The following is a 16291-nucleotide window of genomic DNA, read 5'->3' as shown; positions in this document are numbered from 1 at the left end:
TTCCTGGCAGCCTGAAGCAGCAGAGGCAAGGCGGAGGGAGGATGTGACCACAGTAGCCGCCATCCGAGTGGATGAGGAATATTCATAGACGTGACTTGCAGATAACGTATGGATGTCTTAGAAATGTCTGAGTTGGGAGGGGTCTTCTGTCATGTTTCCCACCCAGTCACCACAGGCTCTCCCTCTGAGAGCATCCCCCACAATTCCCTCGGCAGAGTGAACTCTTTAAATCAAAAAGTCTTCTTGTAAAAACATGGCTGGTAAACCTAAAGTCTACTGCCTTTCTCTGGAGAGGCACAGAAAAAGGCTTTTTCTTTCTGCCTCCTAGGGCACAGGCTGGCCAGCTCCTGCTCCTGTTTTTATAAATAAAGTTTTATTAAAACACAGTCATACCCAGCAAAGTGGGATAGATTCTCCAACAGAGACCATATGGCCTGTGGGCCTAAACCACTTACAGCTGACCTTTCACAGATATTGGATCCAGAACAGAAGTTTCCTCACGTGCCTGTGGTGAATTGTCTGTGTGTTTTGTTTTCTCTGCCAGTCATCACTGACGCTTTGGTACATTTTCAACTTTTTTTTTTTTTTTTTTTTGGTTTTTCGAGACAGGGTTTCTCTGTGTAGCTTTGCGCCTTTCCTGGGACTCACTTGGTAGCCCAGGTTGGCCTCGAACTCACAGAGATCCGCCTGGCTCTGCCTCCCGAGTGCTGGGATTAAAGGCGTGCACCACCACAACCCCCCGGCCGACTTGGTACATTTTAATACAAATGAATTGTCAGACATATGAATAGAAATAGAAAGAAATAAATAGAAAGTATGAGAATAAATCTTTTTAATATTAGATAGGACCAGCACAAAATTGCCTTCTAATTTAAAAAAAAAGTAGAATGGGTATTAGAAAATATAGAATGGAAAATAGGAGAAAGCAAGAAAACTGTACATATTTCACCAAAAGTGTGCCTGGCAAATATGTATTATTATACTGGTAACTTCTTGTTCTCCATCTATATTAATAGCAGGAATCTAGCTCCCCCATGTTAAATGGCATGTGTACACTGTGAACAAAACTGATATATAAGGTGTTTAATATATCTAAGCTCTATGTTTACAATCTAATTAAGCTAATTGGCCACAGTACTCAAAAGGAACACAGACATCTAAAATCTTTCTTGCGTTGTTCTAATACCAGCCATCCTAAAGAAATTGGTCCTATGCTGAACAGCAGAATGAGGTTTGAGCATCATTTCAAAGCTTAAGCTATCCCTTCAAATAGCTACCATTCAAAATGAAGTTAAGCAGTACTGTATTTTCAAAGCTCATCCTTCGCCATTAGCCACATCCTACAGTTAGGAGGCTACAGATTCATGCCATCTCTGTGTGAAACAGTGGGTCCCCTATGATACTCTGTAGGTTACGGCAGATGCACTCAGGACCTGAGGTCCTCTTCTGGCCTCCACTGGCACCAGACACATATGCAGTGCACATTCATATGTGCAGACAAAACACTCATACACAAAAAGTAAAAATAAATAAATCATTTTTAAAAGGATAGAGTAACTACATTTTACACCATGCAATTTCAGCTTCTTCTCAGAACATCCTTCAGTCCCATGCTCCTTACTCCTTACCCAAAGTGCTACAGAAGAAAGTTGTTTAGATTTGATTTCTTTTCAGATTTTTGAATATTTATGCATACAAAAAGGTATATTGGAGATAGGCCCGTCTTACATGAAATTCATTTGTTTTCACATATAGTGTTATTCAGAATTTACAACTGATTTTATGCAATATATTCAGTAATTTTGTGCATAAAACAAAGTTTTCTCTTTTTTAATGTTTATTTTATTATTTTTTAAAATTTTCTTTTTCTTGATGTCACACACACACACACACACACACACACACACACACGTCGTCTTTCATATTGTGATGGAGAAAACCTATTCCTAAAGAGGGTACCCAGCTTAAGATTGGACCTTATGCCATCTTTGTGTTTTAAAAGCATGAATTCTCCCTGTTTTTAACACTATGCTTAAAGCGGGTGTGACCTCGGGGCACGCCTTCAGAGATCCCTCCCTCAGCTGCTTCTTTAGTAACAAAACCCTCTCAGCATCCAGCACAGTTAGCCACCTCCTTCACAATGGCATCCTAACAGACTTGCTGAATTTCTGATGTGGTGGGTCTATAGTGTTTGTGTAGCGTGCTAAACCATTGTGACCGGAGAAATAGAGTCAGTTTGAGGTGTATTTTCTCTATAAACATGTTCAACTCCCTAGATCTCCATTTCACAATTCTATAGAAACACAGACTATTTGTTTCTAGTCCAAAAGGAAAGGACCAACCAATGAAATCTGATCATCTCTTAAACAATCAGTATACCACGAGTCCTACTAAGAAGTCTGCCCTGTACCTGATACTTTATTTCATCCCAAGCTTATGAAGGAAACTTAAACTTTGGAACAATGGGTTGGGTTTTTTTTTTTTTTTACACATTTTTAGGTCAGGCTTTGTGGCACACTGTTAAATAAATTTGTGAATTCAAGCGCAACATTGTTTAGAAATGAACAGACTAAACCAGACTACAGGTTGAATATTCTTTATCCAAAATGATTGGACTGGCAGTGATTCATATTTAGATATTTCTGGAACCTTGATATTTGCATATGCATAATGCATGTTTTATATATTGTGTAATACATGTATATTATATAATATATGTAATATCTGTATTATATGGGGATGAAAACAAAATCTAAGCATGAAGTTAATTGGTATTTTCTGAACATCTTCTGCCTATGTCCTTAAGGTAATTGTGTACAGTTTTAGTGTGTTTGCATTTTTTTTTAACTACAACCCACTACACAAGCATCATGCTGGTGCTTGAAAATGTTTGGATTTTGGAGCATGTTAGAATTGAATTATTCGGATTAGGGATGCCCGATCTAGACAAGCAGGAACAGACGAGGATGTTACAGCGTGATGTTTTGTGTGTTGGTGTAGTGTGGTTGCGTCTTCTCTGTCCTCACCCCGAGTCACCATCAGCAGTTTAAAAAATGCAGTGTGGGGTTGCTCATGATGGCTTTCCGCCCTGGGTGCTAAAGAGTAAAGGGCGCAGTTTTCATTTTGCTTGGCTTCGCTTTTTCCCCTTTGGCTCCGTTTGCTTGTTTTGGTTCAAAGAACTTAATTACCACAGAATATCCTCCTCCTGTTCCTCTTTCTCAGGGAGTCTGCCATTTTGTCAGATGCCTTGGTTGGGCTGTGACTATTTTCCTGTGGGCTAAGGCTGGGGTAGCAAGCAATTCGAGCCCCACAGAAGGGACCAGCTCTCTGGCTCCAGTCCTCGGAGCCTGGCTTGGCATCCTTTCTTAACCTAAACAAAGGAGACTTTATCCAGCTTGCATGTGGTTTTCTAGTGTTAGTAATGGGGTCGAGAGAGTAGTTGGAGCCAACATTAGACATTATGGTTTCTATTTTTAAATATCTGTATTTTCTTTAAAGGTAGTGGCTCACCTTCTCACAAGCTCCCAAGCTGTGCTGGGAAGTGCAGTAAGTTCATGGCGCCTTCTGCTTCAGCAGCTCTGAGGTCTGCTTGTTGCTCTTTTGTTTTCTCCCGTGATACCCATCATGAGAAGAACGAGACAGCATCGGAAGGCCTATTTTGAATTATCCTAGTTTCGTGTGCATAGTTCTAAGTTTTCAATTTACTTCACCAAGATGGTACACAAATTTATTTTTTAAAAAAATCAAAGCTAAATCTTCCCGCTGTGGTGGAACCACCATGCAATGCTTGGAGGTGCCGTTGACTTCGTAGTGTTCTCCACCTTACCATGCTTGAGTATTCCGATGGCGTCCGACTCAGAGCCTGGCTTTGCATGGCGTAAGCCTTCCGTGAGAGGAGTCCAGTGGTCATTGCCTGGGAACCTGTGTTTTGCCTTGAAAACAATATATTGGGAGGTTAGGGGAGCTAAGGTGGATGTTAGACGAGTGAAAAGACAGACAAACAGTGGGACAGACGTCGAAAAGAACAAACACCACTGCTGACTGCACAGCCTTGTTTAATTCCCTGAGGACAACCTATGAGTCGGGGTCTATTTTTAGCCTGACTTTAGAGGTAATGGAAAGTTACTGCAGAGGAGGTGAGGGGCTGGTGGTACCTCTGTCACTCAGAGCCAGGGCTTTTAGCCAGATGCCAAAGAAAGGTAAGTTCACTGAACAACAAGAATTAAACAGTTCTTATGGGTGTGATGCTGGGGAGGATCTAAGGACAAGCAAATGGATGAACTCAGACCCTGATCCTATCGATCGAGAGGGCAGGCTCTCAGACTGGAGGCTTCTCAGCTGAGAAAATGGATCACACTAGGAGAAGCTGGTGAGATGGGGGGCACTCTAGAGATCAGGATTCTAGCCAGTTTTTTCCTGTAATGCATCCAAAGGGAGATGATGAGGGCCCAGACTAAGAAAATGGGAGCGAAGACACAGACCTGGGAATTGATTTGAAAAACAGTTCCAAGTTGGGTCTCAGTGATGACCATGGTAAGGAGGGGGTGGGAGCCAACGTTTCCCTTCATTTGGGGAAGTAAAGAATTTCTGGGCCCAAGGGGTACACAAAAACAGGGACACTGTCAGCCTCAGGGAATGCAGACTTCTGTGTGTCACAGGCTACAAGTTCCATCAAGGAACAGATAGGTCAGTGTGTGACATGCAGAATGCAAAACTTTGCAACCACAGCAACTGGAAGGTGTGTGCAGCCTAAGGCGCTGTGATTCAAGTTCATTAAACACAAGGAGCCTGGTCGCCAGAGCAGCTGGGCTGGACTCTCTTCAAGGGCGAGCTTGAGATTGGTGCCGACTTGACTACTTTTCAGAGTTCAGCCTCTGATTTCACTGAAGGCTTATGACAAGAACCGAGGATTTTAGAGACTAAGGTGGGGAATGTGACCTTCAGGGGTGATGAGGCTGAGGTTTGGAGAAGGAGAGCTGTAGATAGTGGTCCTTGAACTCAGTGGAGAGGAAAGGAGTGTCCCGAGTTGGTGGGACCGACTTGCTTTGGAAAGGATACTGGGGGTGGCTCCACTGTCTAGGCAGATGGTGCCTGCGTACTCAGTAACCAGCAAGGAAAAACTCCCTGGAAACAAAGAAAGGATTGGAAAATAAAATTATATATCTTTATATAAAGTTTCGTATGTTTCACACATATAATTCATATACCTACATGTGGTGATATATTGTGTTCCCCAATATATTGTGCATCCTAATAAACTTATCTGGGGTCAGAGGACAGAACAGCCACTAGACAGACATAGAGGCCAGAAAATGGTCGCACACACACTTTTAATCCTAGCCTTCTGGAGGCAGAGATCCATCCGGATTTCTGTGAGTTCAAGGCCACACTGGAAACAGCCAGGCATGGTGACTCAATGCCTTTAATCCCAGGAAGTGAGGGCAGAAAGGTATATAAGGTGTGAAAACCAGGAACTAGAGCTGGTTAAGCTTTTAGGCTTTTGAGCAACAGTTCAGCTGAGATTCATTCTGGATGAGGACTCAGAGGCTTCCAGTCTGAGGAAACAGGATCAGCTGAGGAATTGGCAAGGTGAGGTTAGCTGTGGCTTGTTCCGCTTCTCTGATCCTCCAGCATTCACTCCAATACCTGGCTCCAGGTTTGTTTTTATTAATAAGACCCTTTAAGATTCGTGCTACACCTACATATACGGGAAGACAGAGGGAGCAAGATGGGAGCACCATGCAGCCGGGATCTGTGGGCATGAGCATTTTCCCTGTGTTTTGCAGAGTGACGACTCAGATGAGGAAGATTTGTGCATCAGCAACAAATGGACTTTCCAGAGAACCAGCCGCAGGTGGTCCCGTGTGGATGACCTGCACACCCTGTTCCCCGGGGCAGAAAGAAACGGGTCCCCAGGAGGCCCTAGGATGAGAAACACCACCAGCAGCGAGAGTGTGCTCACGGATCTGAGTGAGCCAGAGGTCTGCTCCATTCACAGCGAGAGCAGCGGGGGCAGCGACAGCCGCAGCCAGTCGGGGCATCACTGTGCCGACAGCACGCTGGTGCCGGAGGGCACCCCGGTTAGCGGCGGCCCCCCACAGTCTCCCCGAGACAGTCTCAGCTACCCTTTTCATCCCAAAAATGAGAAACCCGTCAGAACCAGGGCCAAGTCGTTTTTGAAACGCATGGATACCCTGCGAGCTAAGGGAGCCCACGGGAGGCATAAGGGGTCAGGGCGGACAGGTGGCCTGGTCATCAGTGGGCCTGTGCTGCAGCAGGAGCCAGAGTCCTTCAAGGCCATGCAGTCCATCCAGATACCCAATGGAGATGTGCAGACCTCGCCTCCAGCTGCCTGCAGGAAAGGGCATCCATGCGCCAGTAAGTCAAGTGGTGAGAGCAGCCCCTTGGAGAACAGCAGCCAAGTGAGCACTCCGTGTATGAAGGAGCGCAAGTGCCACCATGAGGCCAACAAGCGTGGGGGCATGTACCTGGAGGACCTGGACGTGCTGGCAGGGACAGCGCTACCAGATACAGGGGACCAAAACCACACGCATGGGTTTCATTCCCAAGAGAACATGGTGGTGCATATTCCCAAAGATCACAAACCAGGAACGTTCCCCAAGGCTCTTTCTATAGAAAGCCTCTCACCCACAGACAACAGCAATGGGGTTAACTGGAGGACCGGGGGCATCTCCCTGGGCAGACAACAGGGCCCGGGCATGAGGGAACCCAGGCTCATGGCATCCTGCCACAGAGCCAGCCGAGTCAGTATCTACGACAATGTCCCCGGCTCGCATCTGTATGCCAGCACAGGAGATCTGTTGGACTTGGAGAAAGATGGCCTCCTCCCACAGCTGGATGACATTTTGCAGCATGTCAACGGCATCCAAGAGGTGGTGGATGACTGGTCAAAAAATGTCTTACCTGAACTGCAAAGTCACGATGTGTTGGCAGGGGAGCCTGGTTTATCCCCGTTTCCATCTCCCAATCAGATCACTTTAGATTTTGAAGGCAACTCGGTCTCGGAAGGTCGGACAACACCCAGTGATGTGGAAAGGGATGGGACTTCTCTGAATGAATCAGAGGCCACCGGGGTCAAAGAAAGAAGGGACTCTGGTGTGGGGGCCTCTCTGACCAGGCCAAACAGGTGGGTCACATGCTGTTATGAAGTTATGATTCTTCTGTTTTGTGGTGGCTGTGGGGTTTTTTGTTTTGTTTTGTTTTTTTATTACTTTGTGTGTGTTTACCTGCATGTATGCCTGTGTGTGCAGTACCCTGGGGGATCAGAAGAGGACATCAGATCCCCTGGAACTAGAGTTGCAGATGGTTGTGAGCTGCCATGTAGGTGCTGGGAACCGAAGCCAGGTCCTCTGCAGGAGCAGCGAGTGCTTTTAGCTGCTGACCCACCTCCCTAGCCCCTCTTTGGTTATTCCTTTAACACAGATGGATACACTGTGCAATCACCTGGGGCTGTTCTAAACACACACAGGGTTAGGAATTATTTCAACGGAGTTGCTGTTTCTACAGACAGAGAGACTGAATCCATGTCAGTACATATTCATTTCTTTGTTTATCCTTTGTTTCAAACTTAATCTTGTTCCAGAAAAATCTAAACAAGCGCTGTAGGTGGGGAATCAAGACAGCTGGGGCCCAGCCCCTGTGCACAGTTTTATGTTTAATTCTGTGAGATCTAAAGCATATTTGTGCTTGGTGCCTGATCTTTGCTGCTCAAGTTCCTGCTCACATAGCACACAAAGCTGATGTGCAGAAGCGCCCTAGGAAATGAACTGAGGGGGTCCAGCTCCTGTCCCATAGCACTGTGTGTGTGCCACCAGGGTTCCCGATGAGGCAGAGACGTAATGTCGGACTCAGCGTATGTCATCTGTGCCTGTCACCTGCAGATGCCATCTCAGCCACAAGGGACAGTGAGGAGGAGGCAGGCATAAAAGTAGGAAATGCTGTACCACCTCAGTGTTTGAGAATCTCCCCGGCAACATATTCTCTCTCTCTCTCTCTCTCTCTCTCTCTCTCTCTCTCTCTCTCTCTCTCTCTCTCTCTCTCTCTGCCCTCTGTTTTATGACTCTCTCCTATCTCTGTCTCCATCTGTCTCTCTTTCATCTTTACTTTTTCTGTCTCTTTCTGTCTCACACATACAGCTGCACACATACGTGCACCTGACTTAGCTGCCCTGAACTTTGGAATTGGATTTGAGAACAAACTAACAAAGTTTGAAAAAAAAAAAAAAAAAAGGATGATATCACTTACTTAAATCCCACCATGAAATAATCAGTATGCCCTATTCTGGGTTTATACAACTTGTCGAATCCACAGCTCTGTCTTTGTTCCTTTTGCGCTGTGATGTTCTTGGCTCAGGAACTCCTGGGTAGCCATCAGCACCGAAGGGCTAGCTAGCTTGAGCTTCCCAGTTAGCACTGGGTGACTGGCAGCTCCGATCATCTCTGTTCCAGGCGACTACGATGGAGCAGCTTCCAGCTCTCACATCAGCCTCAGCCATCTCCAGCCACCCCGCATATCAGCAGCCAGACAGCGGCCCAGCTGAACCTGCTCCAGCGCTTCTCACTGCTTCGCCTCACAGCCATCATGGAGAAGTACTCCATGTCCAGCAAGCACGGCTGGACCTGGTACGTAGCACGTTCACAGGGCATCACACGTTCAGAGCTAAGTGTGCAGTTACAGAAAAGCCTCCAGCGTTTATAAGCTGGTGTCTGGAGAACCTAGCGCTGTCTACATTTCCCTCTCCTGGAAACCACAGAGCATTCTGCTTGTCGCCTGCCCTGTGGGCAGCCGGGCGAGGCCCGACGAAGCACACGAGACATTGCTTTATTTGTAGATCTCGGTCGGTTTCCAGGGAAGGGAGTCAGGTTCTGAGAAAGAAGCAAGGCCAGCAAAGAGTGATAAATTGTGAGCAGAGGAATTAGAAATAAACCTGCCACAAAATATTGCTGGCAGTTTGTGGAGAAACATCTGTCTTTGGTACCTTGTGGTCGGGTGCAGAACCCACCCCCTTACAGCATTGATTCACTCATTCTTCAAGTACATTTCTGCTTTCATTGGCAAGCAAAAATGAGATTTTGCGCTATACCTTTGGAATTAAGGAGCTGATAAAAATCAATAGTGTATGCAGACTTACTGTGGATGAATGGTGAGTGAATGTGAAAAACAGAAAGCATTATGTCGTACAGTATGTATAGAAGAATCAATGTTGTGTTTATAAAGATGTTTTCAAAGCTTGTAAATTGTGTGACCAAATCAATATATGCATGTGTGTTAAAATTCCCTTCAAAACGTAGAGCTGGCTCTAGAAAGCCAAAGACATAGTCAAGAAACTATGGGTCATCTTTTTCTCTCTTCAGTTTCTTCAACCCCAACCAGATTTATTCTTCCTCTTGTAAGTTTCACATACATTCTGTTTTGTTCCGCTGGGGAGTTTTAAGTGTTTGCCACATGGGAGCTCTTTCAGTCACAATCAAACTGGAACACTGCCCACCACTCCCGACTAGGAAACAGAGCTACAGAGACAATTTGCTAATGTGAATCACAGAATCTGTTTAACAGAAATGACACACGGGCAAGGCCCGCACGGAGAGCAACGTAGGCTGTGATTGATGTAGAGAAGGTTGCATTCTGCCTTTGCCTCTGAGGTATTCCAACCGGAGCCTGGCCTCCCTCTCGCTTGCTTCCACAGCCTCTCCGCACGGTGCGCCCCCGGGGCCTTGCATGACCTGGTTTCTGTGAATTCCAGGTCCGTTCCAAAGTTCATGAAGAGGACGAAGGTTCCTGACTACAAGGACAAGGCTGTCTTCGGTGTCCCTCTCATAGTCCACGTCCAGAGAACGGGACAGCCTCTGCCTCAGAGCATTCAACAAGCACTGAGGTATCTGCGTAGCAGCTGTCTGGATCAGGTAGAGTGGTAAATCCCAAACATGGGCTTGCGGGGAGGGGATGGCAGCCTGAGTCCGGCCTATCCAGTACAAGGCATACCTCACCAAGAGTAAACTGTGGTTTGATATGGCCAGGCTTAACCCCGGTCTAGCTTTGGACAGTGTTCCCTCCTTGGCTACTTGAATGACAGCCTGTGTGATCAAAGGGAGTCGGTGTTAATAACTTGTGTCTATAATGTCTGATTTACACTCCCTTGAAACTGGGAAGCAGGTGTAGACTCTACTACATTTTAAATTACTATCCCAGTGCTGTTATTCACTCCACAGCATTCTTTTTAACACTGTTAGATGGTTTCTGGAAGAAGAAGAAAAAGAAAAGAAAAAGAATTTAGTTTTGTGTCTCCCTTTATTATCTTCTCAGAGCAGCACAGTGAGCAGAACAGATTTGTTTACACTTTTTTCACAATTCACAAGTAAAATGAGAACGCCATATCAGCTGAGTCAAACAGCCCCTTGCCGGAGAGCTGATGGCAAAGGGCACGGGAAGGAAATACTCAGATCAGATTGGTTTCTGCCTCCAGGACAGTTTGAGGACCATCATAATGGTGGGCTCTGACCAAGCACAGAATGAGATCCATCCCATAATTTATAAAGCTCCTCCAAGCCGGGCGGTGGTGGCGCATGCCTTTAATCCCAGCACTCGGGAGGCAGAGGCCGGTGGATCTCTGTGAGTTCGAGGCCAGCCTGGGCTACCAAGTGAGTTCCAGGAAAGGTGCAAAGCTACACAGAGAAACCCTGTCTCGAAAAAAAAAAAAAAGAAAGAAAGAAAAAAAGCTCCTCCAAATTACCATCCATTCTCTCTTTCATACTCTGCCCCAAATACAAGCCACACTCAGGCTTCCCAGACTGCCCCCCTTTGGGCAACGTGCTTCCAGCGTTCTGGAGCAGCCTTCGTTCAACACACGCATTAGCGGTGCAGGAAACCCCACAGCAGCCTTCTCTGTTGGGTTTTGTTGATTTACCCTTTGGCTCACTGGGCAGGAAGGGGCTTTTTCCCATTGGGCTTGGCTGTGACGCTGCCCCCGCAACTACAACCCTCATTGATAAATCCACTGTCAAGACTTTGTTGACGGCGTTGGCCATTATGTCATGTAGTGCCCGTTCGGTGAGAATTAAAGGAAGAACCCCCTGGCCCCTGGCTTCGGTACTTGAGAACCATGTGTTTCTTTTGGCCCACTGGCCTGTGTTTTGTATTGTAAACTCCAAATCCATCTAACTGGGTGTGTTTTCCTCTCTGTACTGCCTGCTGGAAAGCTCAGAGCCAAATGCATATTCTGCCTGTCGTAAATGTTGGTACCTCTTCCGGGTACAAATTCCTTGCAACCTCATTCCCAGCTCCAGTTACACTTTTTAATTTTTATTTTCCCTTTGTTGTAATTTTCCTTTCTAATATCTTTCAGTGAACCTTGTGTAGATCATTATGAGTCATGTTCTTTCTTGAACCAGTTTGGATATAAATAAATGAATTATAATGCTACTAGATAGAAAACACACCCCATCCCATCCCCATCCCATGGATTCTTAATGATGTCTGCACTGGAATCACCCCTATGGTTGGTCCCATCTCCCTTCTGAAGCCAAAACTGTGGAGAGAAAATAAAGTCATAGGAAGAAAGGAAAATGGGGTACAGACCTCTTCAGCCCTACTACTGGCTTCTCCCAGTATCAGTCTCAAAGAATCCCATGCTGGAAAAAAATGTGTGTAGAGCTTTGTTGGAAGAAGTCCCTGTCAAGGACATAGACACTGACGAGCATGTAGCCCAACTGGGAAGGAAGAGCTTCCCTTCGGTTAGTCACAAGAGAGCAGCTGTAAGATGTCTGAAGGGACGGAGCTACTGTCCACCTTAACTCTGCAATGGCCCTGCCTTGTGAATGGCCTTTGCTTAGCATGTCACACATAGGGAGCATGTAGACAGTGAATGGCCTCCCCTTTGCATGTCACGTATAGGGGAGCATGTAGACGGGAGCATGTAGACAGTGAATGGCCTTCCCTTAGCATGTCAACACATAGGGAGCATGTAGACAGTGAATGGCCTCCCCTTTACATGTCACGTATAGGGGAGCACGTAGACGGGAGCACATAGACAGTGAATGGCCTCCCCTTTGCCTGTCACACATAGGGAGCACATAGACAATTCCTCCATGTGGCAGAGAGGTGACAGAAGAGCAGAAACAAGGAGAGCTAGAGAAGCAGGAAGAAGCCAAGAGAGTCATGTTAAGTTTAGCGGCAGGAAGGCAACCTTGGTGGGCTGGAGCCAAGGGGCACCACAAAGCCACACATGCAACAGAGCTCACGTGGGAGGTTTACTGGGGGAGGTGCAGAGGCGCCCTCTGAGGGAGAGAGGGAAAGAGAGAGAGGGCCAGAAGGGCCTGCCTTTTATAAGGGGGTGTGGCGCATGTGCCTAGGGAGAGTGCTGTACTTGGCTGGGCAGCTACAGTACCACGTCTTGCCTGCCGCTGCTGAGGCCTGCTAGGTCCCCGAGGGCAGGCCAGTGTAGATGCCAAAATGCTAACAAATGGGGCAGAGCGGGGAGGCTGCCCTGGAGATCTAGTGCACATGGAAGCTAATGAACCCGAAGAGCAGGAGGTAGGGCTGGGAGGGAGGGGAAAAGAAGCGGATATTCTTTCTTTGCCACTGGTAAAGAAATGGACTGAAAAGATTCGTTTCTGCCCAAGACCTTGCACTCTCCACCCAGGATTGTGGAAGACCAGAATGCCCTCAGACATCTTTCCTGTAAGCCACATTCTATGGGAACCATCTTCTGAGACTGCCTTGAGGCTCTGGCCTTGGGCACAGAGTGGGAGGTCACCCGCAACGGGTGGGGTCCCTGCCCGAAGGCTAAACATTTACCTGGAATATCAGCCCTCCTCGGAGGGCTGTCAAAGCGCAGAACCCCAACACCCTGCCAGCCCTTTGCTTCTCTCATCCCTGTGCAGTGCAGTTTATGAATGAGGAAGTGCAGTGCGTCCCTTTTCACCCTTTTGATGGCTGCAGATGAAACGAAGAGGGTCAGCCTTCGACTGCCAGCCATTTGTGTTCACACACGGTAGCCTGTGAGACTAGCCTTGCTCTGTTGTGTGAGCTTTTGCACGCAGCCATCCTAAATCACCCATCAGCTGCAACACAGGTTAGCCCTGGCTCCTACATCGCATCGCTGCCCATCACACACTCTACTTACGACTCTCTTTCTGAATAAAGCCAACCTTTCTTCATTAGCTGAGCCCATTTCTAAAGAAGAGGAAATGGAAGTCCTGATAAACATCATTAAGCCCTGCAAGGATTAGCATAAACAGGATGCCAGGGAGGAGATTTAAGACTATTTAGATGAATTTGAATTCTAATGCGGCACTCAACGCCCAGCCACTCCTTCTAATGGAGCCACAAGATTTAAAAGCCTAATAATTCTGGGAAGACACTTCACTTTCGGAGAAGTGTTCTCTACCCTGCGGCCTGCTCATCACGTTGTCAGCTGACTACCTGAGACCCAATGAAGGATGATCCGGGACCTTCTGTATAAACTACTCCTGGAGCCCTGGCTTTTAGGTAGCTGGGTTTAGGAACTGAAAACAAGAGAGAAAATGAATGAAAGAAACCCAAAGGGACACTCGCCATTCGTCCTTCTGTCAGTGAGGGAGGGGCTCACAGGCAGGAGAGGTGCTAGAGCAGTGGGTTTCTCACAGCGGAGCACCAGCTACCTCCTAACGACACTATTGGAGGTGTGTTGAAGGCGGGTGAAGAGCAATCCTGCCGTGTGATTTCTGGGACCCAGTACAAAATGAAAATGGAGGATTCCTCGTTCTGTTTTTCTTTATTTTTTAAAAGATTTAGTCATTTGTATCTTATATTATATGACTGTTTTGCCTGCGTGGGTGTATGTGCACCATCCCGATGTCCACTCGGGCCAGAAGAGGGAGTCAACTCCCCTGAAACAGATGGTTGAGAGCCTCTGTGTGGGTGCTGGGAACTGAACCCAGGGCCTCTGCAAGAACAGCCAGTGCTCTAACCGCTGAGCCATCTCTCCAGGCCCCTCCTTGTTCATAAACTTTTGAGAATCTCAAAACTGACAACAGAGCCTTCAACAGGCTGTGCAGGTTGCCCACCCACTTGTGACAGACATAGCAGTAACCGGGAGACATGTCACCCTCCCTGGATCTCTCTCATAAGGCAGGGATGAGGAGAGTGTTCTTAAAACAACAACAACAACAACAAAACCACTTTCTGTTCTTTACTTAGAACTTAGAACACAGCAGCTTAGGTCCAAAATGCAATTTTATCATTGCACTGGAAGCTGTTGGCAATTAGCTGTCCTTCACAGGTCCTTCACAGATAGGAGGTGCCCTCCCCGTGGCTCAGAGCTACCACACCTTCAGGAGGACAGCCTTCTTACCTTGTCTAGGTCCTGCTGACTGCAACTAACAGAAACCCTAGTCAGTCCTCAGACATCAGGGAATTCACCACCTCATTCACTTAGAAAGGTAAGAGTCAGACAACAGGAATTCCTAGGTTTCTTCATTCCTCAGCTCACGGGTGTCTTCTTAAAGACTGCATTTTTTGGACCATTCTTAGCTACTATACCTAGAATCCAAACCAGTTTTTTCTTTTTCTTTTTCTTTTTTTTTTCCTGAACCACTTTGCCTTTACTAAGAGTGGGAAGCAGTTTTTCTTCTAGGCTTCCAACACAACCCACAGAACCCAGGGATATTTCCCACATCCCCTGGGAGGTGAGGACAGAGGAGGAGGTTTCTGTCAGAATCTGAAGCAGAATGAATCAATCCCCTATGACTCTCCAGACAGCCTGCTAGCTCGGAGTTAGAAGGGGCACCTCGGAGCCCGCAGCTAGAGAGCCCTGGACAGATTGGAAATAATTGAAATCACCGTGTTTTCCAAAACAAGAAACTTGGGAACCAAACAATACAGAGAAGCATCCAGGCCGTACATGTGTGCAGAATCCCAAGGGGCCACGGGACGCAGTCGGCCAAAGAGCTGGACTGGGCAGTAGCTACACAAGCACTCCTTTTATAGACCCTGATCGATGCTGCTCTGCTTGAGGGGAAAAAATTAAGCGAGGACAAACAGTCGTGAGTCACACTTAAGGACACATCCTCAGGGCACTGCGACCTGTGAAGACCAGTGTAGTTAGTACAGCTTTGAGATGTACACAGTTCGGAGCCTCCTTCCAAAATTACAGACTCAAGGATGTGAGGAAATCAAAGATGGATCTCACGTCAATAAGCCCCTGCTACCTATCTTGGTCTCTTCTTTTTGTTACTAACAATGCATGCTTTCTTCCTGTGCACTGTGATGCAATTTGAAATACTTGCCAGACCAGGAAAAATAAATGTTCTCTAGATTTCATTGCAGAGAATCATCCAAATATAGCTAAAGATGGCATTTTCTAGACACTGCAAACTTGGAACAAAGCAACTAGCACATTAAATAGCAATCTGCCTGAATATCTTGATCTGTGGAATTCGGTGATAAGCCCTGGAATGCAAAGAGCTATTCCTAAGAATTCTGTTCTTATGACCAGAGAATGTAGCAATGTTTAATTTCCCCTGTGATCATGCAGCTGACATGTACAAACTCTCTAACAATGGCTTGGAATTTCCCATTGTTCCTGTAGTATTGTAGTGATAATAATACTGTTGCTTTCATTTATAACAACAAGCAAGAGACACCAGAGTTAGTGTGACAACTATATTCATGTGTTTCTCCAGATATCTAGGTTAGAATAATGGCCGATCCCACCTGCCACTGATTATCTGTCCAGCCACTCAGGAACATACCACCTTGCTCTCAAAGAAGTGAGCTAATCTGTATGCCACTGGGGAGTGAGGAGAACGGCAAGCAGAAACTGAAAGGCTGGGTGTTGAGAATTCAGTGCTCAAATATCTAAGCCAAGGAAAGCTCGGCTGTGATTTGGATAGGGCAAGTCCGGGGTAGAGGGCTCCTAGAGGTGACTGAACTTCATCTTCCGGATTCCTCTCAGGATCTTCATTGTACCATAAAGGCTCTGCTCAACTCACTTGTCCCTCTTAAGGTCCTTATATTTTTGGTATCTTATTGCTAATTGTTGCAAGCAAGAAGGTAGACACACAGAGTTAGTATTACAGAAATTGTATTTTATTATGCTAAGGATCATCATACTAGGTTCACACTCTAAATTCCTAACTACGGTCCTATGCCTATCTCCTCAAGGCCGCTCACCTGTATTTCTGTGTGTCTTATCTTAGCTGAAGGTCAGGTCCAGTCTCTAACAGAAGTCTCTAATTCACGGGTCCAGATCCTGGGGGGACTCTCCAGGCGCAGAGACAAGGTAGTGTCTCTC

The 16291-nt window shown here is 46.5% G+C and overlaps 1 protein-coding gene across 7 annotated transcripts in view; it reads left to right on the top strand.

Annotated features, from left to right (window-relative positions):
- Stard13 (StAR related lipid transfer domain containing 13) overlaps positions 1-16291 on the top strand; it is a 394637-nt gene that overhangs the window by 363639 nt on the left and 14707 nt on the right. For 5 of the 7 annotated variants that reach the window (XM_052754625.1, XM_052754620.1, XM_052754619.1 and 2 more), the window contains 3 exons: positions 5787-7147; positions 8469-8642; positions 9707-9923. In XM_052754625.1, the coding sequence (XP_052610585.1) occupies positions 5787-7147; positions 8469-8642; positions 9707-9923 (1752 nt within the window). The remainder of the gene's footprint in view (positions 1-5786; positions 7148-8468; positions 8643-9706; positions 9924-16291) is intronic. The other 2 variants (XM_052754624.1, XM_052754621.1) reach the window with 1 other exon arrangement.

The sequence above is a fragment of the Peromyscus californicus genome, unplaced genomic scaffold, assembly GCF_007827085.1.
Source record: "Peromyscus californicus insignis strain IS unplaced genomic scaffold, ASM782708v3 Scaffold_2__1_contigs__length_46816999, whole genome shotgun sequence".
Classification (NCBI taxonomy): Eukaryota; Metazoa; Chordata; class Mammalia; order Rodentia; family Cricetidae; genus Peromyscus; species Peromyscus californicus.
This window is presented reverse-complemented; position numbering and strand designations above follow the sequence as displayed.